Source organism: Aethalodelphis obliquidens, unplaced genomic scaffold (genome assembly GCF_003676395.1).
Source record: "Aethalodelphis obliquidens isolate GAN/ISIS:26980383/991018 unplaced genomic scaffold, ASM367639v1 scaffold6, whole genome shotgun sequence".
Classification (NCBI taxonomy): domain Eukaryota; kingdom Metazoa; phylum Chordata; class Mammalia; order Artiodactyla; family Delphinidae; genus Aethalodelphis; species Aethalodelphis obliquidens.
This window is the reverse complement of record NW_020837950.1, coordinates 1,612,838-1,635,997: the sequence shown is the minus strand read 5'-3', so window position 1 is coordinate 1,635,997 and position 23,160 is coordinate 1,612,838. Positions and strand designations below refer to the sequence as shown.

Here is a 23,160-nt window from a genome sequence, read left to right as displayed (position 1 = left end):
CAGGACTCAGTCCTCGGACCTCTTGTCTTTACCAACACCCTCCTCTTGTCAATTACACATTCCTCCTAAATCTATATCTCCTGCCCCTGACTTCCCTGGGTTCTAGGTTAATATATTAAAGTCTCCACTGGATATTTAGTGGGCGTCTCCAAATGAAGCCACCCAACCCTGTGTCCTATTCCTCTTCCTATCTTCCCTATCTCGGTTGAGAAAACTACCGTTCACTCAGTTGCTCACGCTAAAAACGCAAAGGTCATCTTCCATCCTTTTTCTCTTATATCCCACAGCCAGGGAATCAATAGGCAAACCCTACTGGCTCTATCTTCAAAAATACATCCAGAATCAGGTCACTTCTGACCACCTCCACTTCTACCACCCTTGTCTAAGCCACCCACCATCTCTCACCTGGATGACTGCAATTAGCCTTCTAACTAGTCTCTCTACTTCTGCCCTTACTTCCCTAAAGTATTTCACATTAAAATAACCCACATAGTGATCCTATAAAAACATAAGCCAGAGCATGTCTCTCTCTGCTCAAAACCCTTCTATGCATTCCCATATTATAAAATCCAAACCCTTATGAAGGCCTATAAGTTGGATGCCATACAAATTATCATCTAAACTGAGACATTTATGTGAATGAAAGAGAATAAATGGGAAGTTAAGTTATTTTCTCAAAGCCCAACAGAAAGTAACTAAATACAGGTTTCCCCAATTGCAAGGCCCATGCTTACTCGGGAAGCCTCTCAGCCTTGCGATCAAATGAAAATTTAAAAATGATCTTAAAAAAAAAAAAAAGATCTTAGATAATAACCCTCTGCTTATTATAGTGATAATAGTAATAGCAACAACAAATAATATGTAGTGAGCCCTTACTACATCAGCTCATCTCATCTTTAAAGTTGGGATTTGAACCCAAGCTACGCTCTTGACCTCGAGGTCAAGTGGCCTTCCTAGCAAGAGCTCAAAAACATCTTCTGAACGAGCAAAATAGGAATCACTAGCTGACCTACATTTATTTAAATCATCTCACTTTTCAAGGCAGAGCATAATTCCAAAGGAAATCTTAGCTTACCATGGACCCTGATGAATGTGCTGTTCCTCTTGGTCATGAGCCCACTGGAAGCGGCACAGGTGTACCACCCTTGGTCACGCCGGGTTACACCATCTATAGTCAAGGTGCTCAAAAACTTCTTCATCTCACTCCCAGACTGGGTTTTTAGGTCCCGGTTTACAAGTTTCTTATGCTGATGCTGAAAAAGAGTTTAGTGAACTTCCAAAGTCCAGAATAACATTCCCTGGTAGCTTCTAGATACCCATAAAAGTCTTGGCCTTTGGTGAACACTATTTAATGCTAATAATAGATACTTCTGAACTTTTATCATCATGCTGATGACAAATACATTTGGTTTCAGGAGAAATAAATAGAATCAACCGAATCAGGCATTTTCAAACCTCACATAATGGGAATGAGATCAATGTAAACTGCAGAAACCCAAGGAAATATGACCACTGTTTAAGGAGAAGTGTGTCTCATGCCACCTCATGAAAAGAAATTCCCTTAAAAGGAAAATAGATCAAGGACTTTGGAGAACGGAGAAATAATGCAACCTAGAAAGACATAATCCCCTAAAGAAAACTAATCTTCACAGCCTGGACAGAGTTCTTGGTTTTGCATCTTTTTTTTTTCCATGAGTGCTGTATGTCCTACAGTTCTCTTAAAATGTGTGTGTGTGTATGTTAGTGTAAGTTAAGGCCCTTACATTTTATCTGGCAAAGAGGTCCCTATCTCTCTCAAGCAAACTTCGTTGGAGCTTATTATCAAAGTATTTGGAGGTCTGGCTTTGAATTGTTAGTGTTACCTTCAAAGAAGGGTATTCCCAATTGAAGTCAATCCCCACATTTAGTTCAGTTCTTGCTGTACAATTTAAGACAAGCTTCTCTCCAACAGACAGCTCAACTCCGTGAGGGGGGCTCAGAACCACATCATAAATCTTGTACCCTGGAGCAAGTACATTGGAAAAACAGAAAGTGAGAGGGAAGCCAAAATCTATAACTTGGCACACATTTTTTCAGACATGATGCAACTTCAAAATGTGTCACATCATTTTTCCCTGAGGGCCTCCCCAAACCTTGGTGAACTCCCAGGAAAACGGTCTACAGAGATCCACAAAGCAGCCCTAAATGGATCTCAAAGATGTTGTAGCCCAGTGGACAGAAAAGCAGTAAAATCTGAGGGGTCAATAGTCAATGCGGCCGGTTTTAGAAAGCTACCAAACTTTCCATAAAATAGGTATAATTAAAAGACTTGATGCCAAGCAATGCTCTGAACATTGAATTTTCCAAACAATATGCTCCCATAACAGAACTCTTATTCATTCTTGGTCTTGGTAAGGAAGGAGAAAAACCTCAGTTGCACATAGGTTTACTGGGTAGAGAAGAGCGGATGTAGTGAATTGCTTAACAACAAATCTTGAAATAATATATTTCTCAATATCTCTTGTCCTCCAGAATCTTAATATAAGAAGCTAATCTTTATTGTCTGACATTAATGATACAAAAAGGAATTGTCCTCTTACCTACAACCACAACTATGTACATAATAGACTGGTAACTTTCATCATTAATTTTTGCTTCACAGAAGACCATGCCAGCATAGCTGATCATGTAGCTGGGAATAGTGAAGCCTTTCTTGCTGTCCCAGGAAATTCTGTTACCATCAGGAACAAACCTCTTTTCTGGATACCTCTGGGTAGAAAAAGAAATATCAAATATTTAATCAAGTGCTATCCAAAAGTAAAAACCATGAACACTAAAGAATTCAACTTATTTTAAGAATACAAATTGGTTTTATTTCTTGTCATTTTGACCCTTCCTAAAGTTTCCTTTAAAACTCATTGTTGACTTAATGTTATATAATGCATGTAATATATATATTTATAATATATATAATGTTATAAACAGGCTACCCATCTTAATACTAGCTTAATATTATGAAAGGGTAAGAGATGAAGAAAGAAGATGTAACTTACTGCACAAAGTGACACATTGAGGTTTGAAATGGTCCCCAGACACGGAATCACCACAGTTTTGTTTTTGTTCTCAGTGATGTACACAACTCCATGTTGGTCGCTGACAGAAGCAATAAATGGAGATCTGTAATCTAGAAGAAAATGTAGTTCCATGAGTTAATGGCATTTACTAGAAAAGCGGGTCATCTTTCAGGTTCATAAACTCTAACCAGAGAAGTAAACTATTGGGAAAGACATTTCACACTAGGCAAAGGAATCCAGAGGTAGGTCTGCTGGTAAATATCTGGCTCCAAGGTTATGCTACAGGAGGGGGGGGTGTGTATGTGTGAAAAATCTGGAAGAAAACACCCAGAATGAGACTGGCTCCTTTTGCACTGATGATCAACAAGTAGAGTGTACTTTACAGGTTCCACATTTAAGCAGATTGATCATTACAGTTTTTTCAAAGTGAGGGAGCACACGTCTTCATTTTCATATACATTTTCATATGCACTATACATCTTTCATGTATATAAGTTTTAAAGTAAATTTAAAGTTAAACCTGTATAGTTTACCTACTGAGTTTTTTTTTTTTTTAATTAATATTTATTGGAGTAGAGTTGATTTACATTGTTGGGTTAGTTTCTGCTGTACAGCGAAGTGAATCAGTTATACATATACATACATCCACTCGTTTTTAGATTCTGTTCCCATGTAGGTCATTACAGAGTACTGAGTAGAGTTCCCTGTGCTAGACAGTAGGTCCTTATTAGTTATCTAGTGTGTATATGTCAATCCCAATCTCTCAGTTTATCCCTGCCCCTTCCTCTCCCCCTTGGTAACTGTAAGTAAAGTGGCCACTCTGATTCAGTTCTGCATAATGCAGAGCTTCCCTCTGCCCCAGTTTTCTGCTCCCCTAACATCCAGGAATGTCCGTGTCAAAGGTATATCGTATCTGTGTATTTTTTTCCTTTTTTGATTTCTCCATGGTTTTGCAGCAGAAACACACACGGGAATATGGAAAAATCTTCAAGTCTCACTTTGGTCCTCAGTTTGTAGTATCTGTTGCAGACCGAGACCTGGTGGCTCAGGTGCTCCGGGCAGAGGGAGCCGTGCCCCAGAGAGCCAACATGGGGTCCTGGCAGGAGTACCTAGACTTACGGGGCAGATCCACCGGGCTCATCTCCGCGTGAGTATGTGAGGCCAGGCTGAGACATGAGCAGGAGCGGGGAGACCAGGGACGCCCCCCCTCCCTGAACGCTGGGCTCCTAAAAACAGCCATTAATAAAGCACAGAACTCCCAGTGGAATAGTATCAAAAGAGCCTCACGTGTGATCTCCCCAAATCTCCTAAAACCCTCTGGGAAGAGATTTGGTGGCAGGGACAAGGTGGGGAGCCCACTAGCCGAGTGATGGAGAGGAGCCATTTTTCAAGGAACACTGTGGCTTTAGGTGTCCTTTCGGTGACCACTGAGGGGGCTGAAGCTCACAGAGCCCCTCTGTGGACAGGGGTGAGGGTGGTGAGCTGTTTTAGGAGACCTCCAGGAGGGGCTACGAACTTCAGCATTGATCGCCATGGGATGATGTTCCTGCCTTATAACAGACCATGGTTATTATACACCTTTGTGTCTTCCAAGAGTGAATCGGGACAGCCTCAGGTAGGGAGGAGAAAACAGAGCATCTGCAGATCCCCTGGTCCAAATCCCTTTGGTTTAGCAATTCTATCTTTGGCTCTTTTGATATACATGTCCTTACACAGGAACTGGGGAGTAATACCATCGCTCCCCCTACTGAGTTTTTTGATGTTAAAAACTTCATGTTCTCTCTCTTAAGGCAAATAGTGTAACTGTCATGAAAATAGGTTAATGGCTCCCAAAGATTCTTTAAAGAAATGACTAACGATTTTTAATTCAATAATTCAAGAGAAAGTTTCACGTGAGTATTTTAAGATTGTGAAGACTAGATATAAGATTCTTTATATAATAATGTTGAATAGTTAAATTGTTTATGTTTCCTGTTTAATTGCATTTAGTTTAAGATTCAGCAATCATTAATATCTTCAATGACAAAAGCCTGAAAAGCCACCATGGCAAAGACTGAGAAAAAAACAAAAGAGATTTTAATGCTGTTCAAACACTGTTCGTATGATGTTAACACGCTGCTGGGAAACGACTCCTTTTCCCAGAGATAGAGTTGATGGGTGTGAAGCCATGCCTGAAATCTCAGAGAGATAATGGTTCATGCCACTCTCCCCAACACACCTGACCAAGCATTTTCAGAGCTCTTCAGGATGGTTGGTTCAAGGAAAGAAAGAGTTAATTAAACCAAAGGGGAGAAAAGCAGCTAATTCCCTGCAACAGCAGAAGTTTGATTTCCCTCCCAGCTGGACAGCACAGAAAGGCAGCCAATCCAGCCACCACATGCCATAGTCATTATCTTATGAGACCAAGACCCACTTCCCGGCTCCATCCATTGCTGGAGGGAATGGGGTCAGAAGACTAAGGAAGTAAGGTGGGGACCAGAGGGGATATTAAAGGACCATCCATAGGGAATACTTCAATGTTTTCTTTTCCACTGTTAAACTTCATGACCAAAATCTTGGACAACTCACCTCCTAGAACGCTAGGCTTAGACAGGAAGCAGAATTTGATGGTATACTCAGAGACAGGCAGTGTACAAATAAACAGTGCTGGGGATTGCTACTTCTTCGTATTACCTACCTTTCATCTGCATGCTATGAAATATTACATAGCTTGCTTACAGAGCAAGTCTTTGGACGCTAAATTAACCCCTTGACGTAAGACTAAAGCTATTCAGTAAATCAATTCTATTTCAGTATCCCAAAAAGAGGAAATAAACAAAAGAAACCCAAACAACCACCCATCCTCTCAAAATAAAATATTTACTGTAACTCATGAAATGAATTTTCACATGTCTCCAGGTTTCCTGACTTGGGGAGAAGGAAATAACGAGATATTATGGGAGAGGTTCATCTTGTAGTATTTCCAGACAGCCTGAAAGCAGGAAATCCTTGCAATCTTCTGAGAAAGCCTGATCTCCCAAGACTGCCAGATCAAAAGGAGCCAGAAATACTCGAAGATCTGGGCCTTGTCTCTTTCAACTTCTGCAGAGGGGAGGAGAGCACAAAATTCTACCTTGGACTGTGCTTACCCTGGGCAAAAGTAATTCTCAAATATTGTGCAATCCAGGAGTGACATACGTTATTCTGATGTGGTCCCCATTCTTCCCTTGCACTGACCATACTGCACTATTGAAACGCAAATGGAGATGTGCAAGTATGTCTCCCAAAGCTGATGAAATTCCTTTTCTGTAAAAGATGCTTCTGGAAAAAAGTCTAAGCCATCTTCACCTGCTTCAAATTCTCTAGGATGTACAGAGGTAAGTAAATGTATAAATAAAATGTCTAAAAAGCTCATCTTTACTGAAAAGAAAAATATTTAGTATATCTACGCAAAATACTATACTATAGACTTATACCCACTCAAGTTATATGATTCATATCTCATTAGTTAAGTCAGGTTTTCTTCAGTTAGCACAAGATTTTTGAAACACGAAGGAAAGAATAATTCAGATTATAAATGCTAAATACATGTGACATGGAGTTTACCCTACATGGATGTTAAGTTGGCCTCCACAGTGTAAATCCCAAATTGCAAACTATAGAAAGATGGAGCGTGCCATCCAAGATCTCAGACCACACAAGCAAAGGAAACACTGTCCTCCAAAGGCCTTTTGAGGCAGTGACTTTATTTGCACAAGTGTATGGAAATTGTTTTTTATAAAGTGTAAGTGGGAAAAGAAAAGTTCCTATGAACAAAAAAAGCTCCAGAGCCCTTGGCTGACTCCCTGTGCATTCTTGGGGAAATCTCCCAATCTGCTGTAGATAACCTATCTCTCCACAGAAACCTCTCCATAATTCTCCCCTGAATCTTCCTTTTCGAGGATTTCAGGGTTTTTTTTTCTCAAACATCAGAAAACTTCTTATAAATCTCCATTGCCAACTGTGAACACAGATTTCCCTTAGAAACAAAGATCAGAACCAAACTAATTGGGCAATAGAGATGTAGCAAGGCCCAAACTGCAGAACAAATCACTGAGTCTTGTACTCAGAGGAGGCCTTGGGAGAGAAGAATTTTGTAGATTCCTGTTGGCAGAGAGCCTTTAGAGCGAGCCTTTGTTGTCCGGATTCTTCTTTACACCTATTGTGTTTTGTAACTGGTAAATTAACTTGGGAAGTGAATTCCATTTAACCACTTACCTTGAACATACACATAGATGACGGAGGCCATGTCAGTGTCCCGGTAGAAGCACTTGTAGGCTCCAGTATCATTTCCGATCACTTTTGGAATGGTGAGCGTCTTACATAAGGCACTGTCACTGCAATCCTTCACCTCCACTCTTTTCTCAGAGCCGCTCTGATTGTTGGGCCAAAGCCAGTCCAAGTCCCTCTGACCCCTGAAAAATTCATTCCAAGCAAGTACTTAAGTGAAATGCCTATGAGGCTGTTTCTAAGAAAATAGAAGGTTTAGTTCTCAAACTTATACAAACTCCTCAACAGACAGATTCATAGCCTTCTACCAACAATGACAGATTATCTGGACAAATGACAAAAAGCCAGAGTCTCAGCTTCAGAAATCACTTATAAGGATTCCCGAGTTTTCTATTACTTATTTTAGTCAACCAACAAATATTTATTAAGCATGTGCTATGTGTCAAACGTTGTTGAAGACTGGGAATACAGCAGTGAACAAATCAGATAAAAATCATTGCCTTCATGGAACTTGAGTCTAGTTGGAGGAGACAGGCAGTAAAAAAGTACGTAAACTTCAATAAAGCTGAAACTTTTAAAAAGTAAGTAAAATATGTTGTATAAAAGGTGGTGATAAATACTATGAAGAAAGTCTAGAAGAGGCAAAGAAACAAGTGAAGAGTTCTAGAGGGAGGGGGCTTGGTGAAGTGGGCCGTATAGATATCAGGAGGAACAGAGTTCCAGGCAGAGGGAAAAGCCAATGTCAAGGCCCTGGGGTGAGTGCCTATCTGGAGTATTCGGGGAATGGCAAGGAAGCCAGAGTAGCTAGAGAAGAGTGGGCAGTCGGGAGAGTAAGAGGTGAAGTTAGGAAGGAAGGGGATGCAACTGTCTAAGGGCCTCGTAGGACCTTGGAAGGATGGCATTAAAGCACAGATTACTTTCATTGCAGCATTTCTCTACAAAGCCCCAAGGAAGACAGTCAACATCAAGAAGAATGTAACATCACTGACCCTTCTTTAAAGAACTTGAAATTTCCACGAAGTTGCAGTTACATTAATGAAGTTACTTTTAACACACTCCATTGTTTTTCTGGGGACATAAGAGGTGTATATATAGACTCTTGGGGAATTTTGAATAACCTTTGCTGTTAAGGGTGGGTAAGAGGAAAATCTGCTGAGAAATGCAACTTGAAGTAGCAAAGCTAGGCAAACAGCACCTGTTACTATGTTTTTTCCCAAGGGTTGGGTATTGGTCCCCTACCCTTGATAAGGCAACTAGGGTATCCTTTACACTCGGCAAGCTAAAACAGATCTGTGTCACTGTGCTGAACACTTGGCATTCATCAAGCAAAAACAATGGCAACAAGCTCCCCAAGGTTCTTTGTGGACCATCAGCACTGTTCTCAGGGGGCAAGATCACCTCTACCCACCACCTCTGCCAAAACCACACCGGTCCCAAGAAGCCTCTGGCTCTGTCATACATAATCACTACATTAAACCCTAAAGTCTTCTACTTTTCTCCCTGAGGTAGGGGCTGGAAAGCAAAATTTAGACGCCTCCTCATCTTGTCAAAGAGGCCTATTTCCCCAGCTAGCAAAAATCAAGAGCATGACTTCTTGCTAGCTGGTGAAAGAGACATGCCAGGACCTCAGGCCAGAGCTTGACATGCACTCAGCAATATTAATGACTGAATATAAAATTGCAACTACAGTCAGAATTTTTCCATAAAATAAAGTTCTTGAAAAGTGCTAAACAGATATCTAAGAGCCATTCTGAGTATAACAAATACGTCCCCAAACTTCTTTAACTCTAAAGATTCATTTATTCATTCAATATTTATTGAATGTGTATTACATAATATACGCTAGGTGCTATACTGGTTATTAGGGTGTGTGTGTGTGTGTGTGTGTGTGTGTATGTGTGTGTTGGCAGAGGGTAGTAGGAAAAAAATGCCAGCAAAATTGTACAGAATTTTCCAGAGAAGACCTTCCTCATGTTTTCATTATTACATTAGCTCTTAGAAACCTCACTACTTATACACAATTATGAAGACTCTATTATAATTCTGATGTATGGAAATTATTTTTTCTTTAATAAACAATGATATTTGACACAGGAAATCTGAATCTAAAATGTATCCTTACCTGCAAGTAATTTGAAGCGTTGTGTTAGCCATAATTGTAAGTATGTCTTTTTTTATGCTGAGCCTGGGTGGATCAAGAGAAACGCTAGACAAACCTAGAAACAAATTAAATAAATGAATATAATTGCTACTCAGACCCAATAGGAAACACCTTCCATAAACAATGCACACCCTATACTTTAAAACACCTCTTCAGCAATTCATTGTGTAAAACTTGTGAATTTACTTTTCACCATTCCCAGTAAAAGTTCACAAGCTGTGTCATAACAGGAAGAATGGGCAGATGGTCATAAACCAACACAACAGTTCTGCAATTCATTGAGCGAGGGTGGAGTTCCTGTTTTCCTGCATTGCCAACTTCAAGGTCTTACAAAAGGATATGGGACATTGAAACCAAATGAACCTTCATCTGATGATCTCACTCCCCTGGGAAAGGACCCACTGACATTTCTTATAAAACATAGGATGCACACATTTGACGAAATTGCTGATTAATGAATACTACTTAGAGAGATTTCTATATAGTTCATCCATGTACTTTGAGGGGGGTGGGAATGTCCATGACATTGTCTCATTTTCCTTTATCAATTTTCTAGTGCACTTCCTCTGGTAACTGAACTGCCAAGGTTGAAAGACTGTACATTAAAACTAGATGAGAGGAACTGAGGAAAGAAACATGTTCCCATGTCATATAACATGCATATACTTTCCTTCAGAAAACAGAACTTAAAAAGGGTAATGCAGGACTTCCCTGGTAGTTCAGTGGTTAAGAATCTGCCTGCTAGTGCAGGGGACATGAGTTTGATCCCTGCTCTGGGAAGATCCCACATGCCGCGGAGCAACTAAGCCCGTGCACCACAACTACTTAGCCCCCGCTCTAGAGCCCGCGAGCCACCACTACTGAGCCCACATGCTTCAGCTACTGAAGCCCGTGCACCTAGAGCCCATGCTCTGCAACAAGAGAAGCCATGGCAGTGAGAAGCCTGTGCACCACAATGAAGAGTAGTCCCTGCTCGCCGCAACTAGAGAAAGCTTGCACACAGCTACGAAGACCCAGCGCAGTCGTAAATAAATAATAAAGTTAAAGAAAAAATAAGTTAAAAAAAGGGTAATGCTAATGAATTACAACTGGGGAATCTCAACTTACTGATCAAAGCGCTGAGCTTGTCCTGACACCAAGCTTGGAACACAGGAAAAGTGTCTACCTAAATATACCATGGGACAGATTCCTTGCCATGGGTCACTCTACAGCAAGAAGACTGAGTTCTCTGCCAACTAAATGCAAAGAACTACCAGGTGTTGATAAAGCATCAGAGAAAGAAAAACTGTCCACCATGTCAGGGTCTTAACTCATATCTAGATCTTCAAAACACAACCTTAAAAAGTGATTGATGCTGGGTAAGCACCCAAGCTTCTTACGATCCTTAACTCACATCCACTAAGAACAAATGACTCTCTAGGCCTAAACTGGGATTGACATTGTTGGGCAAATAAAAGAGTATTAGCAAATATGAAAGAGTATGAATAAACAGAGTATGAGCAAATATTCAGTGTAAATATGCACAGCATTGAATCTGTGGACCCCAACGTGAACAGCTGCAGGCAGAATGAACAGCTGATGACTCGTGTTCTCATACGCTCACTCAGATGTGTAAAATAGGCTGCTGTAGATTTGTTAATCAATATTAAAAAAAATTTTTTTAACTGGAAATTACTTTATATCAATAAATCTCAGGAACTAATTGGCGTTGGAACTGCCATGGGTTTGGGGCAGTGGTTCTTAAACTTTAGCACGTGTCAGAATATGCCTAGGCCTACAAATCTGCATTTGTAGGTGACGCGGTCATACATGGTCTACGGGCCACTGTTGGATGGCTATTGGTCTGGGTGGTCATGCTCAGTTAATCAGCAGAGCACTTTTCAATATGAAGGAAATAACTGCTCCCAAAGTAGGTAAACAATAAAGCAAAGTGTTTAAAAGCAAAAGAGAAGTCTTCCAATAAGGGAGCCCCATTTTGTGTCACAGAAGGAAAATGAAAATAATTCATTTGGATGAGCACAGATATCAAACTTGACTGGGAAACACCAGGTTGAGAAACATGTCAAAAACAGTAACTTAATACAATTCCTATGATGACCCAAATGAGAAAGAACCCATTATTTGGGCACATTCATGTGAGAAAAAAATGGTAGTAAAGACTAAGCTCTAATTAAGCCAAGCTCACCCCACCACAAAAATAAAAGATTCTTGAACCTCTCCTGTAAATCACTGCCACAGATTATCTCACACTCTAGACACACTTTCCAATGTTAAAAAAAAAAGGTTCTCCATTCATAGGGAGCCAAAACAACACCATACTATTCTAGAGACATGTCTCCAACAAAAAACTATTCAACAAGGCTATCAATAATGATAACTTCAAATTCATATATGTAGACCAACACTCAATTTCTTTTTGCTCCAATAAGCTTCATTCATTTTCACTGACAAGTTTGAGTTCTGCTCTTCAGAAAGTTCTAAAGAAATAACTCTAAGAAGTACATATGCTGCTACTCAATAAAAAGCTCTTCTATGTTCAAATTCCATAGCCAAAATTAATTCATTTGTGCACTATTACCCTTCCAGCTCAAAGACAGGAAGGAAAAACAACAGTGCCTCTGTCTCTAGAATTTGATGGCATCAATTATAGCCCAATCCAATTAAGCAAGTCACACACTCCAAAAGGGCAACCTCATCATTATATTCAGGGCAGCCCGATTACGGTTACTACTGCTGTGCTATGAAACACCCCAGGCTTAAAAGCAACTCACTTCTTTGTGGGATACAGAACAAACCACAAGTTCCAGAGCTTCATTCTCTCACCATAAAGGGGAAGAGAGAGGTCTTGTCAGGGACAAATGAGTGTTCCTGGTGGAGCTGGCCTGGATGAACCAAGTCGTCATTCAGAAAATTCAGTAACTATAGACAGATGATCTTGTTACCATATATGTGTGTGGGTGTCTTTAAAAAAAAAAAAGACATGTGATTCTTTAATTTATAAGGAATTTTCACCTGAATCATTTTACCTTTTCTTCCTTTTCCACCCTCTCCCCTTTCTCACCCTCCAAAGAGTGGAAATCTGTAAATCAACAAACTGGCTACAGGAAAGAGATTAGAGAGAGATGAGAAAGAGAGAGATAAACAGAGAAGGAAATAGGGCTGGGGGAGAGAGAGAATTTATTGCACCAAGGGCATGCGTGTTCCTAATCTTGAAGGAGAGTGAAATTTTAGACGACAAGGAGAGTGGCGAGTGGCGCCCAACCTAGGTACCAAAACCTTCAGAGCAAGTTTTCAGAACGTGAACTTCTGACCTGTGCTTACCCGAAAGACCAAAGCGCTTTGAAAGATGTTAAACTGTTTTACATGAGAAGGTGACTATTACTTGGAGACACTTCGGGAAGCTGTCACAGCCCCAGGTCCAAGCCCAATTCCCCTTTCTCTCTGCGAGGAGAGCGGCGTCCTGCACCAGGAAGAAGAAAAAGTTTCCCTCTCCCCTAGACCCCACCTTATACACTGGGTGTGTACGTGAGTTCGAACCAAAAGGGAACAGTAGACCGGGTTCCCGGTTCGACTCCTACAGAGGCAGAGCTACGCGCACGCTTCCGTCTGCCGAGCCGGCTCGCGGCCCCCTAAGGGTTTCCTTCCCCGCGTCCTGGCTAGGATGGTGCGCGCAGCCGGACAACGTTTCACCGCGTGTTCCCGCCTGCGGGGGCACCTCCTGCCTGCCAGCCACAGGCGCTTTCCCACTCCCGCCTCCTAAGAGCACGGGTGTATCGGCTCTGCAGGACACGCTGCAGCCCAGGCCCTGTCGGAGGCCAGAGTCGCGGAAATGGAACTGGGCTCAGGAGACCACCAACTCGCTGCGTAATCTTAGGCCAGTCACTGAGCTTCAGTTTCCTCTTTGATAAATGAAAAAACACAGTGTGAAGTCACTTTCACCTCTCCAGCTCTATGACTCCCAGTTAGGTCCGGCCTCCAGGTCCTCTCCGCATCCCTATCTCTCCGCCCGTACCCGACCTTCTCCGCTTTCCTTCTAGGGAGTGGGCTGCTTACCCACAGAGGCAGCCCGGGTCTCCACGCAGAGCCACAGAGCAAAGGCCAGCAGCGCCTTGCTCTCCATCCCGCACCTCGCGCCGGGCGCAGTGCCCAGAACTCGACCGGCGGTTCTCTCTCCCTGGTCCTGCTCCGCGAACAAGGCGCGGAGGTGGAATGCGCGCCGCCGCGCAGGGCTCCGACGCTCTCAGGGCGAGGGTGCCCCGGCTTCGGCCGCGGCTGCAGGGGCGTCTGCGGGTGCCAGCAGGAGAGGGTATCCCGACTGCCAGACAGCTTAGGGCTTTCTGTAGCGGGCAAGTGATACCCCCTGCGGGCAGACGAAACGCAACCGTATACCTCCGGCTCTCCCGGGGTCCCGGGATTCAGTGCTGGGTGGGGAGCCAGAGCCGAAACTCTAGAGCGCGGGGGCGGGGCTATGCGGGGCGGGGCTTCCCTTCGCAGCCGGCCCCGCCCCTCAGCCGGGTTCTGTGAGTGGACCCGGTGCTTCCCACGCCCACTACATCTCCCCATCTCCCCACTTGCACCGGACTGCGTCTGGCCCGGAGTGGCCCGAGGGTGAACGTTCCGGGCGCAACCACTCCATTTCTGAAAGAAAACGTAGCCCATAACGGGTTCTGAGCCACTCCAAGTTTCAGTCGGCGGCTGCCCTCCCGCCCCGAGATGTTGGGGAGCAACACTGGGAGTGCTGCGAGGGACACTGCGCCCTCAGGAGGAGCGCCAAAGTTTGGGACGGTCTTAGCTCTGCGCGCCTCTGAAGTGGCTGGGGCACGGGCTGAGGATCAGCGGCAGGCTGAAGAAACGAGGCAGAAGCGGATACTGAGCAGAGGCGAATGCAGGATCGCAAACTGTGACTACAGCCAGTATGAGTGTTTTGCTTGGCCAGCACAGTTGTAGTTTAAAAATCTGAAACTGAATGCCTTTAGTCCGAATACTCACTTGCCCAGTTCTCCAAAGTTCCCACTATTTCCTCTTACACCTGACGGCTTCAATTGTTTTTAAGTTACCTGCCTCGCCCCCCAAAGCATTTAAATTTGAGACCCTCCCCCTCTTACCTGGCTTTCACCAAAAACCTACCTCAGGCCTCCGGGGAGCTGGAAGTACCCAGGGCTCTCGAATATCCGCGGCGCTTGTGGGTTTCCTTGAGAAAAGGTTTTGTCCACCGGGTTACCCGACCAGGAGTCCGTCGCTTGACGCTTCCCGGGCATTTTCAGAGCACAGCTTCCAGCCAAGCTCCCCTTAAGCCGCGGGGAAGGAGGCCCGCAGCGGCGGGCTTCCCTGGAGACGCAATGAAGCAAAGCCCAGACCCTGTCTCACTCTGACAATAAGACAATGAGTTACTGGCCAGACCCTGGGCACCCAGAACACTCTGTACCAAACCTCCCAACTCTCTCAGCAGGTGTAGATTCCATGTGGCTCTGTAGACTCTCTGTTTCCTTTCTAACTACATTTGTTCTTCTTTTTTCTCCATCTGTCCCCACACCTGGGAAGTGACAGATGTCCCCTAACTTCATTAAATGGGATCTTCCAGATCCCTCCGTCTCTTACTTCGCAGGTGCTTTTAAATGACAACTTAAAGGACCATCCTTCAGGGAGATGAAGAGGTAGAAATATTTTATTTCTACATCTAGTCCAAACTCCTCCTCCTGAAATAGACATTAATGTAAAGTGTTTCTTCTCTTTTTTTTTTTTTTTTTTTTTTTGCGGTATGCGGGCCTCTCACTGTTGTGGGCTCTCCCGTTGCGGAGCACAGGCTCCGGACGCGCAGGCTCAGCGGCCATGGCTCACGGGCCCAGCCGCTCCGCGGCATGTGGGATCTTCCCGGACCGGGGCACGAACCCGTGTCCCCTGCATCGGCAGGCGGACTCTCAACCACTGCGCCACCAGGGAAGCCCTAAAAAATCTTTTTAATATGAAAAGGTTTAGAATGAAAAGTCCTTCCTTCGGCAGAGGCAGGCATTTTTACCTTTCCTTTTCTCCCAAGCAAATTCTATGCACATATAGGTATAAGTATATCATGCTCCTCCTTCCACAAAGGGTACCCTTGGTATAAATACTGCTTGAGTGTTGGCTTTTTTCACTTTAAAATATAACTTGGAGGTCATTCTACATCAAGCTTTAGGGCTCCATCTTGTTCCTTTTCACAGTGGCATGGTGTTGCACTGTATAGATGCACTAATATTTAATCTAGGAGGTATTCGTCAGGGCCAGGGGTATACTTAAAAGAAACTCCTCTCTTCCTGCAAGTAAACTTAGCAAGGAAAACAGGATGGGCTCTGGCAAAGCTGGATAAGGGGGAGGGAGATGGAACCTGGTTTGGAGCAGGCAGTTTTTCTCCATCTCCATCTCCAAACAATTCTTCTCTCTCAGCTTTATTTACAATTCATGACACTTCCTCTTCCACGTCTCACTTAAGAAGATAGTGTCTCCTCTGAATGCAAACCAGAACCTGCAGGCCCATGGTAATAGCCCCCTTTAGAAGTCTTGGAGGAAATGATGCGTCTTTGATGGCCACAAGACCAGAATTTGGCAGGGTCTCAATGAAATCAGTCTACCACATTCCCTCCCACACAGCACTAAGAAGTACCTTGTGTTCATGAAAAATGACAAAGTCTGGTGGGGTTTTTTTTTTTTTTTTTCTTTCTTTCTTTTTTTTTTTTAAGTCTGTTCCATGTGCAACACCCTCCCATTATCTGGCACTGCTGCAAAGGAGTGATTTGTGAGTTAATCAGACAGTACAGGTAAGATCACCATCTATCAAAGTAGGCAAGTGTGTTCAGTGCCCCGTAAATGGTATTCAGACACCTTTGGGGGTGAAGCAGCCAGGAGTGGTGCTAAGTACACAGGGGCCACACTGGCTGGGCTTGCCTCCCAGGTCTACCGCTTTACTATCCACATGATCTTGACCAACTTACTGGTTGCATATCTATGAAACACAAAAGATGATAATAGAACCTTCTCCCTAGGGTTTTTGCAGGAATGGAATGAGTTACTGCACATAAAGCCTGACCTAATACCTAGTAAGCACAAGCACCTAGCACACAGTAAGCACCCAATGCACATTGGGAAACACTGTGCAAAGATTAATTATACTATCTCCTTCACGTTGCTAAGATCTGAATGGTAAATAAGGCTCATTTCTCCAACAACATTTTCTGGTCCCACTACGTGCTAGATATTACAGGAGAGACTAGGGTTACAGTGGTGAACGTGAGCAGAAATGAGCAGTCCTCACAATAGCTCCACCCGGGGCAAATTTAACTTAATCACAGAGTGCTCTGTATCTCCAGCTGTTTCATCGGGCTTTGTGCACAAAGAATATAAATTGTTCATATCATCAAAGCATACTGCATAAATTACACTCCACAGTGCCAACTTTTGTTCCATTGCCACCAGTATTTTGGACTTCATATCTTAAAAAAGTAAATACGAAGGCTAGCAAAAGGTTAATAACTGAGGAAGTTGGATGATGAGTACATAAAGGTTCATTTTACTATTCTCTCTACAGTTACACATTTAAAATTTTCCATGATTAAAAAAACCTGTTTTAAGTAACTATAATCAAAGTGCTGGCCGGTTTTGTATAATACCATTGACTTTTCCATAGTTGGTCTTGACATTACCTCTGGGAAATGGTTGAAGCAGAGAGGCAAGTGGATGGGAACTTGCACTTTTTATGTATTTTCATGTATTTCTATGGCATTTTGTCAAAATGAGAAAGTGTAACTTTTACAAATAAAATATATGGATCAAGATTCAACTCTCCCTTCTAGTGGCTGTTATAGTTTTCAAATATTGCCATTTGTTGATTACATATTTGCACGTCACTTTCTCCTGTTTACTTCCCTTAATTTGTTTCCAATATTTGTTTATGCTCTAACTTACCAGAGCCCTGACTACCTTGCCAGATGTTGGCTGGATTTCATAGCCCATTGTACTCATGACTATCATGCACTGGGAGATCCTGAGCACCCTTTATCTCTCATTATCCACCTTCCTTACACACCTATGTGTATTTTTCTCTCTGTGTGACTTATTTTTAACTTAAACTTAAAACATATTGGTATGTTCAAGGAAAAGAAGGTTTTGTTATCACAAAGCCAGGCTCGCCTTGGATGTTTCTATCAGTGTTTGGCTTCATTCATCAGGTCTTACATTCTAATAAATATAAAACAAACTCCCCATTCTTATGGTGAGACAAATGAAACAGAACTTCGTTACTTGCCACCTGCACAGGAAAAATCTGTTACTATAAATATGCATGCCTATGTGCCCTCCCCAAACTCACCCATATAGTTGCTTGCTATATCTCACAAGGATAAATATAACAATTTTGTAAATTTATTTATTTTTGGCTGTGTTGGGTCTTCGTTTCTGTGCGAGGGCTTTCTCTAGCTGTGGCAAGCGGGGGCCACTCTTCATCGCGGTGCGCGGGCCTCTCACCGTCGCGGCCTCTCTTGTTGCGGAGCACAGGCTCCAGACGCGCAGGCTCAGTAGTTGTGGCTCACGGGCCCAGTTGCTCCGCGGCATGTGGGATCTTCCCAGACCAGGGCTCGAACCCGTATCCCCTGCATTGGCAGGCAGATTCTCAACCACTGCGCCACCAGGGAAGCCCAAAATATAACAATTTTAAAAAGTGGAAAGCATGCAGGGAATTTAAGTAACCAACTGAAAATCCACATAACGCCAGAGAAGGATGTCAGAAAATAATAAAAGTAGCCAACACTCACTGAGCGCATTCTGTGAGCAGGCACTGTTCTGAATGCTTCGCTGCATCCTTTGCTTCATCCTTGCAACATCCCATGATGGCAGCGAGCACTGTTAGCAATTCTCAGTGAAGAAGAAGAGTGAAGACAAGGAATTGCTTATCCTTAAGTAAATGATCCTTTGCCTTCCTAAAAGTCTTGCAAAAAAGAAAAAAAAAAGTTGTTTTATCTCTTTGCAAACAATCAATGCATCGTTTTCTCACCATTAGTTAATGATTGGTTAAAAATCAAGACACTCTTTGTTTTTTTTTTATAATAATAATAATAAGAAGTCGATTTTTGGAGCACTTATTATATGCCAGGTATTTTCTTTCGCTTAACTTATTGTAATGTTTACAATAACTCAGTGAAGATACTATAATTATTTTCATATGGGGGTGGGGGATGAGATTTGAAGGTTTAAGTAACTTTTCCAAAGTCCCACAACTAAAAGTAGTGGAATCAGGACTTAAAAGCAGAGAGGTGGTAAACACCCAAGACAGATTCCTCCAAGCATATAGTTTCTTTCTTTCTTTTTTTTAAGGGAATAGTTTAATATTTTTATTTAACATACTTCCCTTTTTTTTTTAACATCTTTATTGGAGTATAATTCAAGCACATAGTTTCTTGATGAGGACTGGTCTCCTTCAAGGGGTGAGGCTGAGTCAATAGATACCATTGGTTTCCTCAGCCTCTCCATGATGATGGCTTCCATTTTCCTAGGTGGATGGAAGTCCAAGGGTGACTTAGGAGACTCATTCTGCGACAGACAATCAAGGCAGAATTAAAGGCAGGTAACTAGATCTCCCTCTCCCCCGCCCCAGGAACCCCAGCCCAACTGGATCTTCACCTCCTTACCCCTTCAAAGAGAAGCAGTTGCTCCTATGTACATAATCACTTGGGCATTTGGGGTATTTGTTTTCTGCCATGGATTTTTTTTGTCCTTTAGTGTCTTAGAAAACTTTTATTTGACCTTCAATACCCAGCTCAAATGTCCTTCCCAAGTAAAGTTTTAGCTTTTTATTCAACTGCCTTCTTCAATTGAGATCCTCCCAGAAAAAACAGGCAGAGGTTAAATCTTACTTGAGCAGGTGGTTGTGTAGAAGGATGGTGGTTAAGGTGTAATAAGAATGGTGAAATGCATGATGTTGATGCTTATTTAGTAAAATGTACCCTGTACATTACATACTTATCATGATATGTGTAGTTAAATAGAGCTATCATCAAAAATACTGTGGGGTTCAAATGATATGTACTAGCTATGTAAAATGTACCTTACAAATCATTCTTAACTTCACATTTAAATAATAGTCATACACTTAATAAATATATCCAGAGCTATACTGAATTTATACTTTATCCTAGACCAATTAATTTGGACTATTTTGTTATTCACAGAGCCAGGAAATTACTTTCCTTTTCCTATATACACACAGCACTTTTATGATATGATATATGATAATATGACTACATTTATGTGAATGTTTCTCCTTCAAAAGCAGGAGTTTAGGTCAAATCTATTTTGTATTTTCAATGCCTAGCACAGCCTCTGTGCATCCTCTCTTCTCAATACTTTGATAAAGTTCAAATTATTTTTATTATTTCCATTTCTGCTGTTCTTTGTTTCTTCTTCACTTTTTTCCCCCTCAGAATCACATGCCTCTTGAGTATCCATCACAATTACCTTTACAGGAAGCAACTTACTGGAATAAATAGAACTATACAACATCAACATAGACACAGAGTGAAAAAGTTCTTAATTTATTAATCAGTGGAGATTGGAGTTTTTTTTTTTATTTTGAGTAACAAAGAAAAAGAAAAAGAGCATTTATAAGGTTTGCATGTGCTATACAAAAAATGTGTGTCCCGAATTTTATGTCTGTGCCCTTTGCAGGTTGTAACCATTTTCCAGTGAATTAATGTCATCTCCCCTCTTAAAAGTTTCTCAAGTTTTCAAGGAACTGAACAGTGCAAAAACAAATTCTTTTGTTTCCTAGAGAATTATTATAAGTCACTCATCCCTCACAGAAGAATATATCCACTTCCAGTTTAGGTGTATTAGTATTCAGTGCTTTTCACATTTCTCCAGAATAAAGATAGCATTTTCCACTAGTGTTGCTTCACCAGCAATGACAGCTAATCAATGGAAGCAGAAAAGTTTTATGGTCTTTGTATAGAAATTTAGTTTCCAGAGTTTCCAAAACATTGGTGAGGAGTCCCTTGAGGCACAAATAAAAATTCTCTTTCCGTGTGTTTCTGAACATTCATTTCTCATACGTTACTGCTTTGGTGAACATAATAAAACCAAGCAGAACAACTCAGCAAGGAACACCTCACACAGAGAGACAGTTTTAAATAAAGTAAAAAATACAACTTCAGATCTAACTGATAATCATCCCAAAATTAGTCAGGCTGGTTATAGGCAGATGAAAGGCCATAAGGGAGTCATTTCATGCATCTGACCACATAATATAAATAGAAGTTCCAGATGTAGAGAAAATGAGTCTTGTAACAAAGCAACACATAGAAAATATTAGACACTAAAATGGTCTTTGGATTGTATACAAAAACACTTAGATTTCCTTATCCTAAGAAAGAAGGACCTTGACCTTGCTTCTTCCTAAAGCTACTTGGTTGTTGGTTGCTTTTACCATTCCTCATTGTAAAAGTTCTGGAAAGTGGGCTTCCCTGGTGGTGCAGTGGTTGAGAGTCTGCCTGCCGATGCAGGGGACACGGGTTCGTGCCCTGGTCCGGGAGGATCCCACATGCCGCGGAGCGCCTGGGCCCGTGAGCCATGGCCGCTGAGCCTTGCGCGTCCGGAGCCTGTGCTCCGCAACGGGAGAGGCCACAACAGTGAGAGACCCGAGTACGGAAAAAAGAAAAAAAAAAGTTCCGGAAAGAGAGAGGTGACCCCGCATCTTCTCTTCTCAAATACAATAGCTTCTTCTCAGTTTTGACTCTGCCCAGCATCTCCAGCACATCCATTCCATTGTCCACCCCATCTTAAAGCGCTGTCTTTGCTTGATTCTCATTACACTGTACACGCCTACCTCTCCAGCCAATGCCTTTCACTGGCTTAAGCTCCTTTGCTCAACCTTAAACATAGGGAATCTCCAAATCATTCTTGGTCATCATCCTTTTTCCTCTTCCATGACTCTCTCAGGGACCTCATTCCCCCTTGTGCCTTTGACTGTCTTCTTTATGGGGATAACATGCAAAGTTGTGCTTTCCAGCTCTGGTTTCTACCCTAGTTCCAGACTCTAACCTCCAGCCCTTCCTGGATATCTGCCTGTGTACATCCCACCAGGCTCTGAAATTCAAAGTGTACAAAACTGAACACTGTTTCTCTTACTCCTGTACTGCCTCCTGCAGCACCCTCAAGTGCAGTCCTTCCAAGTGCTTATACTCCATACCTTGCAGCTGTGTTACTCCCCTGATGTTTTTCTCCCACCCAAACCAATCTTGTCTACATTCTTTATATCTCTCATATCTATCCCCTATTTTCATTCACCAGACTGCCCTGATTCATGACCATTTTGCCTTTGTCCTGGAATTTTCCAATCCATCCATCACTCTGCTGCCAAAGTTATCTCCCTAAAACACAAGGTGCATCTGTCCTTTATCTTTGACAGCTGGCATTTGCACACAGCATAAAGCCCCAAATCCTAAGCCTGGTGTTCAAAGCTTCATTCCTCGCCTGCTTCCTGTTTTTCCAGCTTATCTTCTAGTATACCATAGACATACTCTATATTCCAGCCATATAGAGTCCACTGGCCACTTCCAAAAAATGCTTTTTACTCTCTCGTCTCCAGGCTTTGCCCGATATATGTTCTCTTTGCTTAGAATGTACTTTATTCCAAGATCTGTCTATAGGAGACTGGCCTCCCTTCAAAACCAGGCCCCAAGAAGTCTCTTCAATCCCTACTGCTGCACCCCTGGCCAACTGAATTACTTGTTCCCTACCTGCAATAGTTAGGATTCCTTGGATTGTAAGCAACAGAAAAAAACAACTCAATCTGGCTTAAATGTATAGGATCATGCTGCTGTAAGTTCTGGGCTGATTTCAGATAGTTTTATCTAGAATCTCAGTGTGTCATCCTACTATTTTTCTGTATAAGTTTCTCAATTCTGCCCTCAGGCTCACTGTAAAAAAAAAAAAAAAAAAAAAAAAAAGGCTGTATATCTTCACACCACACTCTCCACAGAAAATTCTTTGCCAGAAGCTCTTGAGAAAAAATGAGGAAGACTCTGTCCTCATCAAACATTCTCTTGCGTCTCATTTGCTCATCCTTATACCAGTTACTAGGGCAGTATCTTAGTCCATTTAGGCTGCTATAACAAGACACCACAGACTGGGTGGCACACAAACAACAGAAACTTATTTCTCACAATTCTGGAGGCTGGAAGTCTGAGATCAGGGTGCCAGCATGGTTGAGTGAGGGCCCTTTTTGAAGTTGCAGACTTCTTATTGTATCCTCACATGGCAAAAAAGGCTGGGGAGCTCTGTGGGGTCTCTTTTATAACAGCACTAATCTCATTCATGAGGGCTCCACCCTCATGACCTAATCACCTATCAAAGGCTCCATCTACTAATACCATCACCTTCCGGGTTACGATTTCAACATATGAATTTTGGGGGACACAAACATTCAGACCATAGTAGACAAGAAGGATGCCAGTAGGGTTAGGTTAATCAGAGTGCACGCCTGCAATTAGAAGTGGGGTCAATAACATCAAAACCACATCACTGAAATGGGGAAGGGACTGTTTCTCAAAGAAAAATCTGAAGGTTTTTATAGAAAGTAGGAGGATATGAATGTTAACGAGACAATCAACTAATGACTACTATATTTCCCATACTCCAAGAATACATTATTCTATATCTGTTGTAGCTATATGATAT

General features: G+C 42.3%; 1 protein-coding gene and 1 long non-coding RNA gene across 6 annotated transcripts in view; both read right to left on the bottom strand.

Annotated features, from left to right (window-relative positions):
- Positions 1-13,877, bottom strand: part of KDR (kinase insert domain receptor) — a 45,622-nt gene extending 31,745 nt beyond the window's left edge. For 2 of the 3 annotated variants that reach the window (XM_027102925.1, XM_027102926.1), the window contains exons 1-7: positions 13,516-13,797; positions 9,424-9,517; positions 7,290-7,486; positions 3,033-3,163; positions 2,580-2,748; positions 1,863-2,002; positions 1,076-1,253 (exon numbers count right to left, since the gene is read on the bottom strand). In XM_027102925.1, coding sequence (XP_026958726.1) covers positions 1,076-1,253; positions 1,863-2,002; positions 2,580-2,748; positions 3,033-3,163; positions 7,290-7,486; positions 9,424-9,517; positions 13,516-13,582 — 976 coding nt within the window. In that variant the 5' untranslated portion in view covers positions 13,583-13,797. Of the gene's footprint in view, positions 1-1,075; positions 1,254-1,862; positions 2,003-2,579; positions 2,749-3,032; positions 3,164-7,289; positions 7,487-9,423; positions 9,518-13,515 lie in introns of all 3 variants that reach the window. The other variant, XM_027102924.1, reaches the window with a different exon arrangement.
- A 4,182-nt stretch (positions 13,878-18,059) lies between these two features.
- The window catches only part of LOC113618771 (uncharacterized), a 167,802-nt gene continuing 162,701 nt past the window's right edge, over positions 18,060-23,160 (bottom strand). For all 3 annotated transcript variants that reach the window (XR_003432113.1, XR_003432115.1, XR_003432116.1), the window contains 2 exons: positions 18,243-18,415; positions 18,060-18,107 (listed from right to left, as the gene is read on the bottom strand). This is a non-coding gene — a long non-coding RNA (uncharacterized LOC113618771). The remainder of the gene's footprint in view (positions 18,108-18,242; positions 18,416-23,160) is intronic.